At 45.0% G+C, this 22,763-nt stretch overlaps 2 protein-coding genes and 1 long non-coding RNA gene across 5 annotated transcripts in view; 1 reads left to right on the top strand and 2 right to left on the bottom strand.

The window, feature by feature from the left end:
- The window catches only part of LOC138973373 (uncharacterized), a 458,327-nt gene that overhangs the window by 90,833 nt on the left and 344,731 nt on the right, over positions 1-22,763 (top strand). The gene's annotated exons all lie outside the window — the stretch shown is intronic.
- LOC138973367 (hemicentin-1-like) overlaps positions 1-22,763 on the bottom strand; it is a 486,299-nt gene that overhangs the window by 187,610 nt on the left and 275,926 nt on the right. The gene's annotated exons all lie outside the window — the stretch shown is intronic.
- The window catches only part of LOC138973360 (leucine zipper protein 2-like), a 62,017-nt gene continuing 40,425 nt past the window's right edge, over positions 1,172-22,763 (bottom strand). The window contains exons 7-10 of the mRNA XM_070346082.1: positions 21,079-21,267; positions 19,674-19,787; positions 19,250-19,353; positions 1,172-3,431 (exon numbers count right to left, since the gene is read on the bottom strand). Coding sequence (XP_070202183.1) covers positions 3,146-3,431; positions 19,250-19,353; positions 19,674-19,787; positions 21,079-21,267 — 693 coding nt within the window. The 3' untranslated portion in view covers positions 1,172-3,145. The remainder of the gene's footprint in view (positions 3,432-19,249; positions 19,354-19,673; positions 19,788-21,078; positions 21,268-22,763) is intronic.

Here is a 22,763-nt window from a genome sequence, read left to right as displayed (position 1 = left end):
TGTACATATTGTCTGATGATTATTGAGAATTAGTATTTCGCTTGTTAAAGTTGGTGTAACAGTTAAAAAAAAGACTTCAGTTTTTAACTCTTTGTGCAACAAGCAGCATGATTTTTACATATGACAGCGTATCGTACGAAAGTTAAAAAACGCAGACAACCACATCAAATATAATCTAAAACAATTAAGGCCAGATATCTGATCAAATGGAATGTTTTGCATAGCAAATCAATGAATTGTTCTTTATTATACACACACAAACACAAATGGTTTTATCATCAGCATGGAACAGTGTTTGAGACCAAAACATCTTTAAAAAAAAACATGAACCAAAATACAGCATGTTCAAGGTCGTTAGTGAGAGGTTTTACTGTATTGACATTAAACACACCGGTAAAAACTAATATTGTTGAGAAAAAAAGGAAGAGTACATAACAAATGCCAAATATCACATTTAAGCAGTAATAATATACAGCAGAGAGAATATAGCCATTAAGATTTTCTGCTGTTATAATACACACAACTTGCTGTTGGGTCATTCTCAGAGTCATGGTCCAAAAGCGTGACATTCTCACATAGTCATTGAAAAATAAAGTTCAAAGAAAATCGTTGAAAACTTCATGTGCAATATAATAGGGTGTGATAAAACTATAAGTGGACAAAAAGCTCAAAGAAACTTGTTGGTTTCCCTTATATGGAGCGGCAAAGTACGTAACCGTCCAAAACCATGTTCGGTCGAGGCATTGACAATTTGACAGACACGGAAGTTAAACTGCAAGTCTCGCGCTCAATAACCAACCATTTCTACTGTTGTGAGCATTTCTGGTTCCAGGCTCATGACAGGATGAAATTGTGTTCAAGTAGTTTAAAACAAAATATTTTTCATGATTTAATTACATGCAAAAACGTCTTGTTCGGTCCAGGCCAAAATGTGTGACACCAAGACCTCCTCTGAGATTCATGTTGCAATTACCGGCAAACAAAACTATATATTTAGTAACAAAAGCTGTGTTTGTGTAGCAGTAATGTGTACAAATAAAGTGTCCCTGCAAGGTAGATCCAACACATTGTTATTGTGTGCCCATGAGTGGTTATCTGTGCCGGATAATTCGTGACACGATGCCTCGACCGAACAGCATTTTGGGCCCGGTCAAATTACTGAGTAAAACAACGATTTTTTTTTTAACGGATATTGTGGTCATAAACATGCGCATACCCTCTTTGCACCTGTACACTTTGTTTGCACTCTACACACTTAGTTTACTAGAGATAAACATCTGTTTTTCATCGAGAGGAATGTCACAAAATGCCGGCTTTCAATCAGCCGATTTTTATCAAACTAAAATGTCAAACAAATTTGCAAAGAAAAAGTACCAAATTTGGGTGGAAAACATATAAATGTATTCTCGCATTTTACCCTCAGGGTGACCTTACTGTGTTTTGGGTTAATAACCCTGCCAGGTGGGTAGCTTAATATCATCTTCCAGGATGTACCTGCTAGGTATCTGTGTGTTTCCAAATCCCTCGACTTTTTTCTACTGGAAACTTGGAATCTTTACATGCACATTGGTCTTTGTGCATGCATTTAGCATGGTTCCGTCCATCCTCTTAAGTCTCAGAGTCTTGACATGAACATTGGCAATGGGAACTTACAGAAAAATTCCAGCAATACCTTAATTGGCCCAGGCCAGCAATGAACTGCATTATATATAAGGTGACCCCTCCCCCCCAAAATGCAACCCACTAAACTTGCCGCCTACACCTGAATTTGTTCAGCAAATTTCTTCATATCTGAAGTACATTGGCTTGAGATAATGGGATGGTAAGTTCAACAAGTCTGAAGTTTGTGCGTCAAATGGTCTGACTTTCATGCCCTTTCCAACATATGTTTTCCAAATACAGAGTAAACTCAAAAGTACGAGATTTGGCACTGAGTTGTAGTCACACTAACCCGATTTTAGCCCTCCAAATTTGTACCTGTGTTTTTTTCTTCTGAAGGGCCTTGCTTAGACAATATGTGAGTTAAAACAGCAAAAGCAGGGAGTCTGGAGAGTTCAATTCAGATGAGTGTGGCTTAACTGCTCAGTGTCAAAAAGGCTTCCTAATGTTAAGACAATTAAAACAATTTAAGTCTTTACTTAAATTTGGTTATGACCTGGTTTGGCTGAAAGACATGTACCTGGTAAGACAGTCGAAAATGATCATTTGTTCACCTTTCTGTAGAAAGTCGCACCGAGGATAAGTCAAGGGAGGTAAATCTCCCAACTTCCTTTTTCCTCTTGAACTTGGCGTGGTAAGACGTGTCGTAACGGAGAAAAAATTAAATAAGCATAAACATCAAAGCACTTGACCTACATTCTTGAAAGTTAGTGAAATTATCATCCCACATCTCATGCTAATCAAACACCAAATATCAAGTAGTTCGCTGAACACATATGCAAGTTATTCGCATTTTAGTGGCTCATATTTGTGGTGGGTCACCCTGTACAAAGCCAGTGCACTTACCTAGTAACTTCTCAACTAGACATATTTACTTATCAGGTGTTATCTTTTGATTTCTTTCATGAACAGGCTGGCCGGCAAAAGATAATGGGCGACTGGTAATAGCAGCCTTATAGCCATGCAATTCATCACTGGGGCCAATGGCACCCTGTGCTTAAAGGTCCTTGTCTAAATTTGTATACCGAAATCGCCATTTGACCAGAGTCTATTATCTACAAATATCAACAATACACCCCCTTTCGATCGGGAAAGACGAAGCCAGTGTAGCCGTTTGAAAAGTCATTGTAGTATTCCAGCGTAGTACTCATAGTAGGATATCCTTATTTGGAAAATGCCAAGCGCAAAACTCCTCTCAAATCCCGTGCGTTTCGTGTGTTTAAAAAAAAGCGTGGACAGCGCTCCAGTGTCAAACTGTTGCTGCACTTGTTTGGGCGTGGCTATAAGCATAGTGACATGAATTTGATTGGTCAGTATTTTTAGGCAAAGCACATGTTCTCAGCAAACAGAAAACAAAATATTGGAAGCGTGAGTCACTCTACCCAATAACTTTTTTCCCCATGGTTCATTCATCATCTGACATAACTTTTTAGCGAAATCTAACCATAAGATTATTGAAAAAAAGCAAAAATGTAGACGACCACCTTTAAGTAGACTCAACAGATGAAGACTTCTCCGAGACAGAGGCCTGTTGATCTTCTGTTGCAGAAGCTGGGTTCACGGTAGGTGCATCAACATTTGAAGTGGAATCGGTAGGTGCATCAACATTTGAAGTGGAATCGGTAGGTGCATCAACATTTGAAGTGGAATCAGTAGGTGCATCAACATTTGAAGTGGAATTGAGTGTACTTAGAGGTCTTGTATTCCCCAGTGCTGGATGAGAATCCTTGACAGGACTGTTTACCTCAGTGGGCCTTGAAAGCTCTGGAGTGCTTCAAAATAAAAAATAAAAATATTAAGATTCAGGTGTATTAGGTTGAAAAACTAGTACAAGTTATTCTGGTACCTAAATATGAATCAATTAAGTAATTACTGTAGGTTCATGTTTTGCTCATTGAAAGGCAGTTTTGTTCTAAACTGTTTGTGTTTTCACTTAAATGGATAGAAAAAAGAACAATTTAAAAATGTATGTGTACTTTCAGCATTACTTTGTTGTAAATAATGTATGAACGAATAAATGACTCAATGATGACAGTTTGCAGATCGAGTGATGCCGTGTAGTGGGTGCAATCGGGTTGTCTAGTCAAGCCCTCAAGCATACTTCACGTGTAGGTGAAGAGAAACTTAGGATGGGGTGACTTCTCCCAGGTCAAAATTTCGCAGTAAAAAACGGAGTTCATAACATGTCTTCCGTCCCCCACCTGCTTTTGTTCCACTTGAACCCTGTTTTTGTTCAACTTATTGGCAGATATTGTCACGCGTCGAGGAACACAAACACACACACACACAAAAACACTCATGCAGACACACAGACACAGACACAGACACAGACACACATACATGTGTTATCTCACATATACACAAACACACACACACACATACGTGTTATCACACACACACACACACACACACACACACACACACACACACACACACACACACACACACACACACATGTGTTATCTCACATATACACAAACACACACACACACATACGTGTTATCACACACACACACACACACGATAACCATCACAAACACAGTTTGACAAATTCATTTTTGATTTTTTGCGGCCGAACCCCCCTCCCCAATTTTCCACACTAGATCCACTGTTTCATCTTTGTCTCAGTCTCTCTTCCCTTTATCTTATCTTGTCTATCTACTTGAGTGAGTAACTGAAGAATGAAGAGGTACTGTCATCATCTCTTTCCTACATTTTCCCACCGACAGAGTTGGCTTTTGTCTTGAATTCAATACCTCACACGTACACGGTAATTGGCGTGACACCTCAAGCGGACCTTCTTCATAAGTGTCTGCTGACCAGGGACACGAGGGTCTGTGGTTGAGCAACTTTATGGTCCGGGTGGACTGGAGGAGTAGCAACAGCATGTGAGCCACTTTAGAAATGACTTGTGAAGGTTGCAGTCGGTCAGATCAAAGAAGAGAAAATGGGAACGTGGGTCTTGAGAAGATACCACCATCCTAATACTTTACTTTGTGCAAGAATCAATCACGCGTACAGCATTACAGATGTCCAGCTGTAGTCTACATTGTACTGTAAACTTCGCAGCGGCCTTATCGGGTTCCTCGAGTGACGTCACAGCAAGGCTAACGCTGTGGCGTCTTTTCTTGTGTTGACAGAGTTGTCGGTCGCTGATTTTGAGTCATTTCGGCCTGCCAACTGCTTCGTTTTTTTGCGGATTGTGAGAACTAGCAGAAAGTTTCACGCATTTTAATGGTTTTAAACTAATGATGAAAGTGTCTTCTTCTGGACCAAATCAACAGTCTTTAATCAACTTGGAAAACTCTTAAACACGTTTTTGCACGCGACTCCGCGCATATTTGAGGCCAGGCAACCCGACAGCTGCCCTTTAACGACATGATCAACTCAGGAATTAAAGTACAATTTCTAAGGGCAGGTTTTACACAGCAAACATTTCCTAAAGACAACGGTAATGAAGTAGAAAAAGTAATGCCTTTTTGTTTGATAGATTGGTTCATATAAGGGTTTGAGGAGCCACATTCTGTGTTTTCTGTTTTAAAATACTGTGATCTTGATGCTGCTTGAAAACAAAGGGAGCCAATTGGGCTGGTTATCGTAAATATTTTTATTTTTTCTCATTTTTTATTTTCATTTTCATAACTTTATTGACCCATCGCTAGGAAATGCAGGCGGATTCCTCCCAGTGGAAAGCTAGCAGCAACAGAGTCGTGCAGGTGTAATCAGCCACAGACTGACCTTATAGCAAAATGACCAAAATCTTTTACGTGCCACAGTGGGGACATGGGGGTGGAACATGGATACCATCTCTGAGTCTGCATATAAAGTTGACCCGACACTGTCTGTCCCGGCCTAGATTCGAACCAGTGACGCTAGGATCAAAAGTCAAGCGCTCTACCAACAGAGCTAACAGTTTGGACCCCGTTATGCCTTCAAATAAAAAAAAAATACAGGCTTAATAATGTATCAATGTATTGATCCAAAATCAAAAATTTTATTAGTAAATTTTCATTTGATTAATATACTTACCCAACTCACATATAGCAATTAACTCTAGTTCAGTGCTGGTAACGCTGTACGCACCCCTTGGTAACAAGGGGAGCCACTCTAAAAAAGAGAGTGACCACTACCCATAATGCAACATTAATACATAATGTGACTTCCAAACGAAGCCCAACTCACTTCTTTTTTAGACCCAAATACCGCCACAGCGGGGAGGGGGGAGGGAGTAAACGATGTGAGTTGGGTAAGTATATTAATCAAATGAAAATTTACTAATAAAATTTTTGATTAAATTACATATCTTACCCAACTCACATTATAGCAGATTGCTACTATAGGTGGTGGGTACTAACCTTCTCAATTTCGAACCTGCCCTGCCGCTACCAGAGCTGGCAAAGCAGAGGATTCGTCCTGCCGAACTGCGGCAACATCTCTCAAATAGTAGTTGATAAAGATGTCTTCTGAGCGCCAGTAAGCCGCCGCCAGCACCTCCGAGAGGCGTCCTGAGCGGAGCACTGCCAAGGACGAAGCCCAAGCCCGAGCCTCATGCGTTCTAGCCGAGGTGAGAGGTAAAATGGCACGAGCATCGCCAGACTGGCTCTGCCACCAAGCATAGGCCTGCCTAATGGTCGCAGACACCCATTTAGTCAAGGTCACTTTTGAAATGTCTTTGCTTCTCACGGTGTTGAGAGAGATAACAAGTCGCGTAAGGCGAAAATTAAAAATTTTAGTAATAAATTTTCATTTGATTAATATACTTACCCAACTCACATATAGCAATTAACTCTAGTTCAGTGCTGGTAACGCTGTACGCATTCCCTTGGTAACAAGGGAAGCCCCTCTAAAAAAAGAGTGACCAATACCCATAAGGCCATATTAATACATACTTCCGACTTCCGTATGCGCGCGCATACGCCGCCATATGCATCATTCCAAACGAAGCCCAACTCACTCCCCTTTTTTTAGAAATCCACCCCCCACAGCGGGGAGGCGGGAGGGAATAAACGATGTGAGTTGGGTAAGTATATTAATCAAATGAAAATTTATTACTAAAATTTTTAATTAAATTACATATCTTACCCAACTCACATATAGCAGATTGCTACTATAGGTGGAGGGCACTTAACCCAATCAGGAATTGAGAATCTGTCCTGCCGCTAACAGAGCAGGTAACCCAGAAACACATCCTATCTCAATGCATAGGCATCTCTGAGATAAACACCAAAGAAAAACCTTTCCATAAAGCCAGCAAGCCGACTCAAGAACACAGTTCTGCCAGGAGACCAAATCGAAGAACAGCTAGAGTAGAAGCCCAATCTCTTGCCCCGTGAGGCCTAGCTGTAGTAAAGGGCAAAACTGCCCTGACATCCCCTGCCTGACTCTGCCACCATACATAAACTTGTCTAACTATGGTGGAGACCCAATTGGCTAACACTACTCTCGAGATGTCTTTAAAGCGCACCATAACGAGTGAGATAAAAAGAAGTTCCTGAGATTCCGATCTAGTGTGCAGAGCCCTTAACGGAAAACTGTGGAGGGCTAAAACCGTACAATATTGTACATCAGAATCTCCAAGAGCCATAAAAATGCTCAAGAAAGGAATAAAGAGTCCGTGCTGTTCGAAGGGGGAGGACTGACTGACTGCCCCCCCCCCCCCCCCCTGTCTACTGCCACCACTTGAAGGCATACCTGAACACTGTGGCAGTCCATCTAGGCAAGGTTGACCTCAACCAGTCATTACCCCTACCAAAGTTGAAAGACATACTGTCTTCCTTTATATAAATTAATCAGTGTTTAACGTCGTATATAACCGTTCAAGGTTAAAGGGCGACGAAGCAGAAAGATAAGAACAAGAGCCCTTAGATTTAATGATCTCAAGCAATCCGTGCAAGTCAGAAAAAATCTTCAAAACTCGAACAGACCAAAAGGCTAAAAATATGGCTCTAGGGGAGCCAAAATAGTGATTAAGATTTGAACGGTGAATCAAAGTTGGTAACTCCAGATTCCGCTTATATGCCAGAAAACCCAAACGAAACCTAAGTGCCATAGATCAGTCTTTCTCCGAAAATCTGTCTATAGCAAAATCAGCAGAAAAAACACTTACTCCCACTTCTCACAGAAGCTACCCGAGTAAGCATGGCCGATTTCCGTGTTGATCAGCAAGGCTAGTTAAGTAAAAGAGTCAAAGAATCCAATCACAAAACCCTAAAACTAGGAGCAAAGTCCAAGAAAGGACTGCAGATCAGCTTTCAGCAAGCCTAAAGTAGGCCCTCTTAAACTTGCTGGCTAAAAAGCCACCAAGAGAAAAATTAGCACCGAGCTGTCTCAGTAAAACTGATATCACATAATGTCTTAAACAAAGACGTGGGAGAAAAAGAACGGAAAGCCAAAATAGGTGGCTCGCCACCTTCATTGTACCGAGAGAAGAGGAGTTCTATCCGTTAAAACATAAGCCATCTGTTCCAAGCCAGACAACAAGACAAGTACCAGTCCAGAGTTGACGGGCAGAAGAGCCCGAGCAACTCAAAAATATCCTACAGTAGACACCCGTGAGAAACGAGTGTGAGCAAAACCGGAGCCCTCTTGCCAGCCTAACGAGGTCTGGCAACCCAAAAAGAACGGGCCCAAACTGTGCGACCGGCAGGCCACTCAAAGTAAAACAAGAGTAAAAATTTCCATGCCCGGCAGTCGGGCGACGAAGATAAGCAAAAGGCGAAAGTACCAAAAGGCAAAAACTCATTATTAGAAATTACTCCCATTCCCCTGAAGGAACAAAAACACGTGGTCAAAGAGAGTCTGCTCCAAGTGGCCATGTGGCCGACAGACTTAGAGAGTCCGCCCAGTCATAGAGACTCTCATGAAGGTACTTCGCTGCTAAAAAGATCTCGTGATGGTAAAACCACCAAAACCTCTCATGTACCGTGAGGAAGCGATAGGGAGTGAGAGACCCCCTTTTCTTGATGAGAAAAGCCCCCTGTGGAGTTGTCTGCTTGAAACAACACATGTTCCAACCCTTTGTTCTATTGCTTAACACCCAACAGACCACAAAGGGTCCTATAAAAGCTGAGAAGCCTTAGACATCTAATGTGCTCCAGCCCTGCACTCCCAGTTACACCTGGAGTAAAGGACTTCTATCAAGGGCCGCTTGCACAATCTCCAAGAGATCCAAAAACGGCTCAACAAACATATGACTTAGAAAAAAGATCAGAACCCTGAAGCTCTGAAATACCAAACGAACCATGAAAGAGAACCAAAAGGGAGGCACCCGTGTCTCCCCCCACAAAGAGGGAAACCTAATCCCCCCCAGCCGCTGTGTTAAACACAAAGGCGAAAGAAGAGTGATGCCGAGAACTAACTTCCAGTTGACATAACTGCCACAAGTGTGAAAGAAAGCGTGCTTTTGTGTGCCTACCAACACCCACCGCTAACTTGCCTCAGGGGGAAGAAAGGTGGATATTAGACACAGAACCCTGCCACGAACGCGAGGGTAAGGAGACAAAAGATAAAGTCGAGAACGGCGAGCCTGAAGCCTTTATTTGAAAACAATAAAAAGCCAAGGCCTGCCGTGCGCTTTCCTTCTGCAGTGAGCTTTTAAGATAGAGAAGAATCCCTGTGCATAGAAGCGAACTCACAAAAAGGAACCTTCAAGAAAAGAAGAGATTAAAGTCTCGCCAAAAGAACAAACCTTTTTGAAAGAGACCTACACCCAGGCTCAAAGCAAAGCTACATCCTTCGTATCCGCGTCCTGACGGAAAACAAAAATATCCAGATAGGACGTAACCGCGCACGAGAGAGCGCAGAAACAAGATCTGTTAAAAAGCGGTAAATGTAAAGGAGTGCGGCCATAATGAAACATAGCCAGGAGATCCTTGTTCTGACAGAGAGACAGTCACTCCTAGCTATTAACAACCAGACGGATGTTCGCCAATTCCGGGGAACCCGGTGGCGGTTCCGTAGAAAAAGCAAACGAATCAACTACGTTCTTAAGCTTGGAGTAAACCGAAGCCTACGGATAGCGATCAGCGCGTGACGCGCTGCTTGAGCAGATGACGCAAGCTAAAGCCCCGCCACCGCAGGGGCTAAGCCGAGCGTTGCCCACAAAGGAAGTGGTAACAAAGGAGCCTCAATTGTGAAAAAACAAATTTCACAAGCCCAAACGACCCCAACAGAGAATCCAAGAACACAACGTTCTAAGATTCCCTTAAAAGGCTCAGGTCAGCTGAAAATGCGCAAAACGCGGCAAAGCTGAAGTATGAGCTTCCCCCTGAGATGCCAACAAAGGCAGAGATGGGGGAAAAGCATCGATTGAGTTCGCAAATTGATCCTAAGAAGGAGCAAGACACGCCAAAAAAGATGGAGGAGAAAAGGCAGATGACAATGCTACCGCTAACCCTACAGGGAAAAAGCGCGTAGTAACCTCTGCCATCCATGTAAACAAAGATGGCAGCTTCGCTGAAAGTCAACAAAGAGGCGTCTCCATCTGCCCCAGAAGCTAAGCCTTCCAAATCCTCATCAACCTGTACAGTGGTATTCCAACCATCTACAAAAGGATGAGAGCCGGAACCAATCCCGAAAAAGCAACACTTGCCAAAAGGGAAAGGTTCGGAACAAATTTCCCAAAAGCCGGAACTCCGAAAGGATATTCCATCCACCTGCCTCATACCAGCTGAAAGCCTGGAAAAGGAAGTGGATTTAGCCTGAGTAACAGCAGAGGAACCGCAACAACGGAACCGAAAGCCGAAGACTGATGAGCGCCAACTACCAACACCACAGTGTTAACGGCAGAAGGCTAAACCATCCTTTAACCGGAAGCCACAGCCGCAAAAGCGTTAGCAAAATCGGCCAAGGATTGGCAAAAATCAGAACCAACCGGATGCCTAAACATGCACCCGAAGATCCTATTGTACCTTGAAGCCGCTTAAGCCACCAGTGCCACTGCACTTGACAGCCTAAACGGCAATTTGAATTCAGTGCAACCACCTCCGCGGAAGCACCGTCTTCTGAACAGCCGTCAGGCACTCCCGTGCCATCCGGAAGCTGACCCCCTGCTTGACTCCCATAGTCAAACAAAGAGCCAGCTATACTGTTCTCTTCCTGCCCCCCGGGCGGAAGCGAAAGACGCACACCCGTACCACAATCTAAAGAAGCGGTTGGTTGCGCAAATCTTCCGTTCGCTCTCCAAGGTTCCTAACCGCCACCGACCTGCTGCCAATGCAGTCAGAGCCAGCCTCAGCTTCGGAACTTTCACCCACAAAGCCAGAGCCCGGAGTTACTTTCTCTTGGAGACGCTCTACCCTTTCCCCGGAGAACCCGGGTACTTGGGTAGAAAACATACCTTTAAACTGGTGTGAACCACCGGGAACCGGAACACAGGCCACAAGCGAAGGCGTGGTCCCATCATCCCAATCCGCATGAACATCAGCCTGAGACACAGTAGCAGACGGCGCAGGCGAACGTTGGCAAGAGACGAAACCCCCGTCACACCGGAAGCGAACGCATCCCCGCCCGCGTGGAAGCGATCTCCCCCGCCAAGGAAGAAACCTGTGAACTTAAAGAGAGCAACAATGTCGCCACGTCCGCAGACGCACGACCGGGAAACACATAAACCAAGGAAGCCTAAACGGGCTTATCCACAGGAGAAACCTTGTCTAAAGGTTTAGCCGTCAAAAACGGAGTAGGAGGCATGACGACCAAAACATCGATATTTTTTGCAAAGACAGTACATTAACCGAAACACAAGCCTGTCCGGAAGCCTATGCTTTCCCAGATGTTTACTTTGTCGGCGGAGAACCAGCAGTTACTCGTATAGACAACTGCCGCTTCTTGGCGTTAACCGCCATGACCAAAAACAACTCACGAAAAATTTTGTAAACAAGAAAATTTCACAAGTTCAATTTAAGGTCAAAAACGCCCACAAACACAAGCAAAAAACAGAAAGATCTCACCTCAACATGAAGAGACGAAAAGACAAGCAAGAAGATACCAAGAGGTAAGTGACCAAGTCCGTAGACGAAGTGACAGATGGCTGAACACAGCCAGAGCGTACAAAAACACGACCAGTCCCACTGCTCGCTGAGTATGGAATGATGCATATGGCGGCGTATGCGCGCGCATACGGAAGTCGGAAGTATGTATTAATATGGCCTTATGGGTATTGGTCACTCTTTTTTTAGAGGGGCTTCCCTTGTTACCAAGGGGATGCGTACAGCGTTACCAGCACTGAACTAGAGTTAATTGCTATATGTGAGTTGGGTAAGATATGTAATTTAATACAACATTTAGTCAAGTAGCTGTCGAACTCACAGAATGAAACTGAACGCAATGCAACGCAGCAAGACCGTATACTCGTAGCATCGTCAGTCCACCGCTCATGGCAAAGGCAGTGAAATTGACAAGAAGAGCGGGGTAGTAGTTGCGCTAAGAAGGATAGCACGCTTTTCTGTACCTCTCTTCGTTTTAACTTTCTGAGCGTGTTTTTAATCCAAACATATCATATCTATATGTTTTTGGAATCAGGAACCAACAAGGAATAAGATGAAAGTGTTTTTAAATTGGGGCGGGGATATAGCTCAGTTGGTAGCGCGCTGGATTTGTATTCAGTTGGCCGCTGTCAGCGTGAGTTCGATCCCAGGTTCGGCGGAAATTTATTTCAGAGTCAACTTTGTGTGCAGACTCTCTTCGGTGTCCGAACTCCCCCCCCCCCCCCGTGTACACTACATTGGGTGTGCACGTTAAAGATCCCACGATTGACAAAAGGGTCTTTCCTGGCAAAATTGCTTAGGCACAGTTAATAATTGTCTACCTATACCCGTGTGACTTGGAATAATAGGCCGTGAAAGGTAAATAATGCGCCGAAATGGCTGCAATTACTGGCCGTATAAAATTTCATCTCACACGGCATCACTGCAGAGCGCCTAGAACTGTACCCACGGAATATGCGCGATATAAGCCTCATTGATTGATTGATTCGATTGATTTCGACAATTTAATTTTGAAAATAATTTTTATATATTTAATTTTCAGAGCTTGTTTTTAATCCAAATATAACCAGACCTGTTTACCCTAAACCTGAGGCAAGAGTACTTTTTCAAAAAGTTGAGTGTATTTTTCAAAAAGTTGGTGTACTTTGCAAGCAAAGCCATATGGGCTAGGGAAAACGTACGCGTGGGTGCAAACGTGTTTGTGTAAGAATAGCATGTCTTGTGAACATCTTCAGAATATAACTCCTTCCGATACAACAGGGATAAAACAATTTTATTTACCTGTCAGTTTATAACATTATAACCAGTGTCTTCCAAGCAGATTGATAATGAAAAGATGAAGTTCGTGAAATAACATCTGCGGTTGACAGTGGCAAGTTCATTTTTACAATCATCTCAGAAAACATTGCTTCAGCACGGACTACAGCCTTTTCTTCTGGCAGGATTTGCTTTGCGGGAATGAACTTCATAATTCCTTGGCAGCTTTTAGCGGATTTCTTTGCAGCAACCTTGTCCATGTGAGTTTTGGAACTGCAGTGTCGTTCGATGTCATATTTCCCAGCATGGGCAACGGAGAAATCTGATTTACAATACTTGCAGTGTGCATGACTTTTTCCCATAGTAGACTCCACAATTCCTGGCTCTTTCTTATATTTCTCCAAGAAAATCTGGTGCTTCTGCTGTTTAGACTTGGTACAGTCATCCGAAACTGGCACATTTTACCGCTTCATTTTCCCACGATTGTCCAGACGATCGCACGTGCCAACAACTGAACAAGGTTTCCACAGCTGAAGACTCGCTGTCATGGTTATCTCCCTTCGACCGAAACCGGTATCAGTTGTACCATCCCGTAATCAGCACACCAACACCAGAAAACGTATTCTAGACTTTTTCTTATGCGTATTTTGTGCGTGTGTCGCGTATTTGCGTACTGATAATAATTTGGCGTACAAAATACACCCAAATCGTACTGGTAAACAGGTCTGAATAACATAAAAGAAATATTTTTTTTACAATTTTCAGATTTTTAATGACCAAAGTCATCAATTAATTTTTAAGCCACCACGCTGAAATGCAATACCGAAGTCCGGGCTTCGTCGAACAATACTTGACCAAAATTTCAACCAATTTGGTTGAAAAATGAGGGCGTGACAGTGCCGCCTCAACTTTCACGAAAAGCCGGATATGACGTCATCAAAGACATTTATCAAAAAAATGAAAAAAACGTATGGGGATATCATACCCAGGAACTTTCATGTCAAATTTCATAAAGATCGGTCCAGTAGTTTGGTCTGAATAGCTCTACACGCACGCACACACACACACACACACACACACACACACACACATACACATACATGCACCACACCCCTCGTCTCGATTCCCCGACTTGATGTTAAAACATTTAGTCATAACTTGACTAAATGTAAAAAGCAACTTTTGAGATTTTGAACGAAGCGGAGACGTTCTAGCCAAGTAACTGCTGAGAGATCTAACAGGGCAGTTACACAAGTCGGGATCTCCTTGAGCGAGCACAGCGCTCAAGGGGGGAATATGAATCACCGGGGATGATTGACCAGGCTTTTGGTTTTTCGCTAATAATCAGGTCTGAACTTCAGAGAAAATGAGCCATCTTTTTCTAACGCAATATCCCGATCCAATCCCGATAGAGCATGGACTTTGCTACCGTGACGAGCTGTAGCAAGTAACACTAGAAACAAAGTTTTTCTCGTAAGACTAGCCAAGCTAGCCAGGTGAAGAGGCTCAAAGTCCTCTGAGGCCAAAAATCGTAAGACTAAAAACAGGTCCCAGGCAGGCAGCTGAATTTTGGACCGAGCTGAAACCAGGGAAGCGCCTTTTAGCACACTCACGATCACACCACTCAAATCAATTTTGTGGCCCAGTTGTCTAAGCGTTGAAGAGATAGCAGAACGCCTCACGCGCAAAGAAGAAGGAGACCCCCCCTTCCCTGCCAACCAGGATAAATGGTTGGCAACCTGCATTGACCTGGGAGAGAGAGGGCTAACACCATTTTCAGAGCACCACTTAGTCCACGCAGACCAGTGCGATGAATAGACAGACTTCGTCGAATCTCTATGCGCTTGCTGAACAAACTTCAGAGTTGAATTTGTGGCACCCGCACGGAGCAGAGAGACTCTGATAGAACCCAGCCGTGAAGCTGCAACGCTTGAGGGTCCCCGTGCGGAATGCCTGACCTGGGCTGTAAAAGGTCGCCCTTTCGAACGCCTAGAGGAATGGGCGGACGAACCGCCATGCGCACAAGATCCGGATACCAATGTTGACTGGGCCACGGAGGGGCCACCAGAATCAACGCTGGTTTTTCTAAGTCTGCTTTTCGAACCACCTTGCCTAGCAGGCAAAATGGGGGAAAGGCGTAAGCCTGCAGGTTTGACCAATCTAGATCCAGTGCATTCACCGCCCAAGCTAGAGGGTCCGGGAACGGAGAGACAAACAGAGGGAGACGAGCCGAGAATCTCGTTGCAAACAGATCGATAGGAGGCTTGTGTACTTGGACCCAAAGACGATCCAGAGCTTGGTGGGAGAGAGTCCATTCTGTGTGCAAGACCTTGCTCCCCCTGCTGAGGGAGTCGGCCAACACATTGAGAGAGCCCCTCAGATAGACAGCTGACAGCCGAATGTTGTGAGTGCTGCACCAGACCAGTAATTGACACGCGCTGTTCGACAGAACCTGAGAGCGCGAGCCGCCCTGGTGATTTATGTAAGCCGCTACAGTCGTGTTGTCCGTGTGTACCAGGACATGACTGTTCACCAGCAGAGGCAGGAACGAACGCAGACCCAGTGCCACAGCCTCCAGTTCCAGAGCATTTATGTGCAGAGAGGCCTGACTGGCGTCCCAAACCCCTGACGCAGTCAGGTCTGCCAAATGAGCCCCCCAGCCCGACAGCGAGGCGTCCGTGAACAGATTGTTCTCCGGTGCCGGGGGAACAATAGGGACACCCTGTGAAACCCAGGGAAGAAGCCATACGCTCGTTGTACGACTGAACCATGACCCCAACTCGATTCGACAATTCCAGTTCTGAGTCGATTGGTCCCACTGCGCTTGGAGCGCTGCTTGAAAGGGTCTCTTGTGGACTCTGCCCAGAGGAACAACAGAGGCCATGGACTCCTTCTGGCCTAGCAGAGATGTCAGCTCTCGGGCCGTGGACAAGTTCTTTCCGTAAAGCAGACGGATAGCCTCCTGTAATTTGTCCACCCTCTTTCGAGACAGGCGGACTGACCAGTCCAGCGTATCGAACTCCATCCCCAGATACGTGAACTGCTGGGAGGGAACCAACTCCGACTTCACGAGGTTGACTGTGAAACCGAGCTGAAAGGCCAGACTGAGCACCCTCTGGGTGTGCGTATTGCAGAGGACCTGGTCTTGATGCAAAATCAACCAGTCGTCTAAGTAGGCTCTCAGCCTCACACCCTCTTGTCTCACGAGGGCACAGAGTTGGCGCACGACCATCGTGAATATCCAGGGGGAGAGAGACAGACCGAACGGGAGCGCCCGAAACTGAAAGATCTTTTCTCCCCAACGAAAACGAAGCCATTTTGTGTCCGACGCATGCATCAAAACGTGAAAATACGCGTCGGTCAGGTCCAAGGACGTGACCCAGTCCCCTGGCCGAAGGGCTTCCCACACTGAGGTAGGTGTCTCCATCGTGAACTTCACGACCCGCAGGAACTTGTTCAACGGTGACAGATCCAGAACAGGCCTCCACGCCCCCGAGGCTTTGGGTACAACAAACAGTCTGCCGTAAAAGCCTGGGGACCTGTGATCGAGCACCTCCTCGATCGCACCTTTTAAAAGGAGTGCAGCGACCTCTCCCTGAATAGCTGCTTTGGCCTCCGCATCCCGCGGAAACACGAAAGGCGGCGGTATCCTGGACAGCGGTGCCTTCCCGTCTGCCCAGAGAAGACGAAATCCCGAACTGATTATCCCCAAAATCCACTGGCTGGACACCAAACGAGTCCAGGCAGCGAAGGCCCTGGAGGGGCCGCCTGCCACCACAAAAGCGGGGGCTAACGGGACGATCTGTTCGGGAAGACATCATTGGGGGTGAGGCTTACGCCCCGACCCCCTAGATCCACCAAAGGAGCCCCTTTTCTGATGAGGGGCGCCACGCCCCCTGCCTCGAAAAGAGGAGTTCTGGCTCTGACTCTGGCTCTTGCCTCCACCAGAGTACGAAGGTTGAGACTTGCTCTGCGACTGAGGCTTAGCCTGTGGCTTCTGAAAGCCCTGATGTGCGATCCTGGAGATCGCCAAATCTCTGGCGTCTTGCGTCTCCTTCTGGAGCGCATCGAGAGACGACCGACACAAGAGAGAGCCGTCCTCCAAAGGAGCGAATTTCAGAGTGTCAATGGTCGCTTTGTCCCTGATCTTCGAGCCACTCAAGAAAGCAGCCCTGTGCGAGAGCATCGCATGAGTGTAGAGCTTGGCTGACAAAGCCATCTGCTCACGAGAGACCTTGGCCAAAGTAGCCAAAAGAGTTGTAACGTCTTCGGCCGAAGCGTCAAAACGAAACTGAAAAGGCTCCAGACTCGTGGCTATAGATCTCAACAACGAACGTTGCAGAGACTCGGACACTGAGGATAACTCCACCAGAGATCTCCCAGTCTCTTCGAGGGAAACCAAGGAGGCCTCCGAACAAGGTACGGGCCTGTCCTTGCTGTATCCGTCTTCCTTTAGAGAAGCCAGCTCGGGCGAAACAGGAAGCGCTGCTCTGGGAAGACCATAAGACTGAATCAAGTCAACCGGAAGCGACGTCAACCTAAAGTTGCGAAGAGCTGTAGCACCAGGAACCACTTGCCCTGGCTGAGCCAGCCACGAAGCAGCCGACTCAGGCGCCTCCCCATGCTGAACCAACAAAGGAACGGGGGCCACCCGAGAATTAAACTGAGAAGTTTTCCTGAAAACCTTCGAAAACTCAAAAGCCACAGCAGGCGATTCGAGAAACCGAAAGGTGCGTTTGCTTTCTTTCGCGCTGCGAAAATCTCCAAGTGCAGAAGGAGGGGGAACCGTAACAGATTTAGATTCCACCACTCCCTCTGCAAAGTATCTTGAAGCCGTCTCAGCTGCTATTGCCACTGCATCAGCAAGCCTAAACGGAAGTTTGAATTCGGTGTTCTCGTCCACTGCGGAAACACCTTCATCATCCGAGCAGCCTTCAAGCACCTCCGTGCCATCCGGAAGCTGAAACCCCCCCTGACTACCAACGTCAAAGGGTGAGTCAGCTCTGCTACTCCCTTCCTGCCCCTTGGGCGGAAGCGGAAACTGACCAACGCTACCAAGGTCTCTCAAAGCCAAGGATGGATGAATCTGAGCTTCCGTTCGCTCTCCAAGGCTCTTAACCCCCACCGACCCGCCGCCGAAGCAGTCAAGGCCAGCAGAGGCTTCGGAACTTTTCACCCTGAGCGCATTGCCGGGGGTTACTTCCTCTTGGAGACGCTCTGCCTTTTCTCCGGAGAACCCGGATACTAGGGCAGAAGACATACCTTTACTGTGGCAAGGACCACCGGAAACCGGACCACCAGCCACACGAGAAGGCACGGCAACCCCATCCTGCGTCGCGTGAACGTCCGCTCGAACAACAGAAGACGAAGGCGAAGACGAAGGGCAGATGGAAGCCAGAGAAGTAAGATCAGTCACACCGGCGGGAAGGGCACGCACTTCCGCCCGCGTGGAAGCAATGTCGGCAGCCAAAGACGATACCTGCGAACTCAGGGAGAGAAACAATGCGGCCACGTCCGCGGACGCAAGCCCGGGAAGAAGAGAAACGGGTGACCCTTTAACGGGCTTATCAACATGCGAAACTTTGTCTACAGGTTTAGCTGGAGTCTTAGAAGCAGGAGGCATGTCAATCAAAACATCAAAACATTTTTGCGTCGACGGTTCAGTAACAGAAACAAGATTGTGGCCGGTAGCTTTTGCTTTCCGAGGCGTTTTCTTAACCGGAGAAGACTCAGCAGTTACTGGCTTCGACGACTGCCGCTTCTTAGCGCTAGCCGCCATGACCAAACACAAACTCGCGAAAAAATTTCAACAAGAAAAATTTTACAAGTTCACATTAAGGCCAAACGACCACAAACCAAGCAAAATAATTCAAGAACGATCTCACCTCAACAGCAGTGAAGGCAAGAACAAGCAAAGTACCAAGAGGGAGCTGTCCAAGTCCAAAGACGAAATGACAGCAGGCTGCAAACAGCCAGAGCGTACAGAACACGACCAGTCTCGCTGGACGCTGAGTATGGAATGATGCATATGGCGGTGTATGCGCGCGCATACGGAAGTCACATTATGTATTAATGTTGCATTATGGGTAGTGGTCACTCTCTTTTTTAGAGTGGCTCCCCTTGTTACCAAGGGGTGCGTACAGTGTTACCAGCACTGAACTAGAGTTAATTGCTATATGTGAGTTGGGTAAGATATGTAATTTAATCAGTGGTTTTATCTCTTGCACATGGCCTTAATGCTGATGTATCTCACTTTCCTGACCTTGTGTCTAGTTTTAAACATCAACCTGTCCTTTCCAATTAATTCGAATAGCCCTCCACATGTTGTTTCTCTTTCTCTTAAAAATTACCTGGTAGCATTCGGTAGCACAGACAGTCTCATCCTAGCCAAAGAAACATCAGGTGTGTCATCTGCGTCATCTGAGTCATCAAAGCTTGCTCTCCGATGGTGATCCTAAAAGGAATGTTTACATTTTGTATTTATTTCAACCAATGGTGAGGATTTAGAAAAGCTGACAATTTCTTCCATTTGTATTGCAGCCCTTTCAAATTCACATCTGCAGCGTCACATAATGAAAAGTGTCTCCAAGAAATGCACCTATAAAAATGTACCCACACGATCAAATCTGACCCTTCACAGCTTCAGCTTTTTACTTTCTTACAGATTAACATTAATTCAGAGGACACATGCTGCATGTACATATGCATGCAGGTAAATCTGAATATGTAGTGCCTTGTTCACTAAAACTGCAAGGATCATAACAATCATATTACCTCTTCATAGTGTTGCTGCCCTGAAAAGTTCTTGTCCGGTCTGCAGGTGTTCCCTTCCATTAATCTCTTTAGCTCACAAATCACCTTACTCAAACGAGCATTCTTTCTCTTCAGCTGCAATCAATTTGGTAACAATTAGTTTAGACTTTAGCAACTAATCAACTGAAACTACATATACATGTACCGACATCGTCACATAATTTTGGCGTAACTCGATTAAGACTGAGCTTTTCAAGAGAAGGCCAAAACTGATTATTTCTATTGTGTTTATATTTGACCCGTCTTGACCACCTGTAATGGGTGCCTGATGGATTGCCACCTTGGCCTGCGTGCCTCAGCGACCCATAGAGCAATGCCGGCGGGAGATTCATCTCCTGGTAGGACCACCCAAGCCAGACAGGTTGAAGGGAAGAGGTCTGACAAAGCGCAATCCACTGGTCCTCCAGGTTGGGCACCCATGCACTGATGCAGTCCCTTAAAAAAGGCTTGTTACGGAAACAGCAACAAAGGAAACCAACATTACCTTGTGTGACGGGCTTCCAGAGTCATCGGAAGATACTTGTATGGTACCATACAGAGACTCGCCCAGAACAGACAGGAGTGGAGGTCCGTTGTTGCTGCTCTACATGCCAACCGGCATAATAGGCAGTAAGTAAGTAAGTAAGTTTATATTCGAAGAGAATATTTCTCATGGAGAATGATTCATACTTTGTCGAAAGCGCAAAAACAATAAAATTGTCAAGAATTGAGTTACGCAAACATTCTGTGACGACGTCAATACTTTAAAACATGAAAAAGCACCTTGCAAACAGTAACGCTAATATTTCAGCCTTTACAAAAATGCACACTGCATATATTGTGACTTGGAATAATAGGCCGTGAAAAGTAGGATATGCGCCGAAATGGCTGCGATCTGCTGGCCGATGTGCATGCGTGATGTATTGTGTAAAAAAATTCCATCTCACACGGCATAAATAAATCCCTGCGCCTTGAATATGTGCGCAATATAAATTGCATAAACAAAACAAAATAAACAAAATAAATCCCTGCGCTTAGAACTGTACCCACGGAATACGCGCGATATAACTATAATAAGCCTCATATTGATTGATTGATTGATTTACAACTACGCTCAAACCATGCTTCAATTCTTGTTTATGATCATTGTTGGCCGAGATGTTTTGAGCAACTTCTCAGAAGCTAATTTTGCTGCCATCTTGCTGTGATTTCCCACACAAACTCAGGAGTTTCTGCATTTTTTCAACCTAATTATGGCGAACCGTGATGCTTTTGGACAACATCGCAGGAAGCCGCAACTTTATACCTGCCACAATCTGTTTAGAACGCAGCGAGGTTGTTCAGCGGCCTCGTAGCAACCCCACTGTGGGAAATATGGTTTACTTACCACTTTTATTTCCAACTCCTTGTCGTTGATTATGTCTTTGTAGTGCTGATTGTCTGCTTCCCTGGCTTTGTTGACTTCTTTCAGCTTCACTTTACCTTTGTCATACAGTTGTTTTGCTTCTGCCAGATCTCTCAAGCGCTTGTTCTCTGCCTCTTGCAGAGCAACTTTGGTCTTATCCAGTTCTTTTTCCTGGGCAACAATAATGAAAGTTTGCCTTTGTATTGCATAGTATGAGAGCGGAGGGGGGTTTGTTTGTTTATTTGTTGCTTAACGTCCAGTCGACTACGCAGAGCCATATCAGGACGAGGAAGGGGGGGATGAAGGGGGCCACTTGTCAAGCGATTCCTGTTTACAAATGCACTAACCCATTACTTGTGTCCCAGCAGGCTTTAGTAAAACTAAATTAATACCTACTGGAAGATTACCAGTTTCCAGTATGTTAAAATAGGCTTAACCTATCTACTGCTGGACTTACATCAGAACACTAACAGATTAAACTATACATGAATCGCGAGACAAGCGGCAAGAGAAGAGATTTTTGGAAAAAATACAGGTGAATGAGCAAGAAGGCAGAAAAAAGAAAAGAATTCATGAAGAAAAAGAGAGCATGACAGGAAAGAGGAACCAAAAATCTACCTAACAGCAAACTAGAAAGCTCCTGCGGTTCCAAAAACAGGAGGGGCTTTTAATTTCATAACCGCAGTGCCCCACTGCGGGAAGCGGAGGGGGGGGGGGGGGGGGGAGTGACAGAGAGAGAGAAAAATAAATAAGTAAACAAAATGTCATGTGTAGTCTTTACGAACATAAATGCATGAACAAAATGAAGATAAGCTGTTCTAGTCACATGCTAAGTAGCTGCAATGTACTTTGATATTCTGAAAAAATACCTCAGATTGTAACAACAGGAAGATATCGTAATTTGGGGCCAGGTCTGGTGAATAAATATAACGATACACCAGGCGGACAAACTAACCTGCTAGAAATTCAATCAAATTGAAAGCTCAGTGAAACGGGGCAATGCTATGGTGTAGCATCCACCCCCGACCACCCATGTTTGAACAGCGCTGGCGCCAAGCTTCAAACACTTGCACAGCCAATGATCCCGATGCACGTACCGTTTAATGGTAACATGCATATGCTGTTCCTCGAGAAAAATTGTGACGATATGCCCTTATTTTCATACAATCTTTGACCTGGTCCTGACTATGGGATTGCATTTCAGCTTGGTAAGAGAGGACTGTTCTGAAAGTGCTTAGAATCCAAGAAAAGGTCAAATTGCCTTCGAGCAGAACTGTGCATACCTGTACCTTGCTTGAGAATGTCTGTAAATATTTAGTGTAAAAACATGTACGTCCATTTTCTTTATTTAATGTAAATACCTTCATTTTCAATTGTGTTTACTACCATTTGCTGATAAGGCTTTAATTAGCTTAAAAGACATTTATATAATTAAACTATTAAAGTGTCTCTCTCTGTTCTAATGTTAAAGAAGGTTACAGAGAATCCGACATATTTTAGTGCATTTGGTTGACTGAAATGATTATAATCATGCCTTTGCTTTCTGTTTCTTAAATAATTATCCTTTTAACTGACAACAAGCATTCCATAATTCAGTTCACTTTTTAAAGTTGAAACAAGAAGGGCAAAGCCCATACGACTCACATGCTTTACACATTTTTCCTACC

Source organism: Littorina saxatilis, linkage group LG8 (genome assembly GCF_037325665.1).
Source record: "Littorina saxatilis isolate snail1 linkage group LG8, US_GU_Lsax_2.0, whole genome shotgun sequence".
Taxonomy (NCBI): Eukaryota; Metazoa; Mollusca; class Gastropoda; order Littorinimorpha; family Littorinidae; genus Littorina; species Littorina saxatilis.
This window is presented reverse-complemented; position numbering and strand designations above follow the sequence as displayed.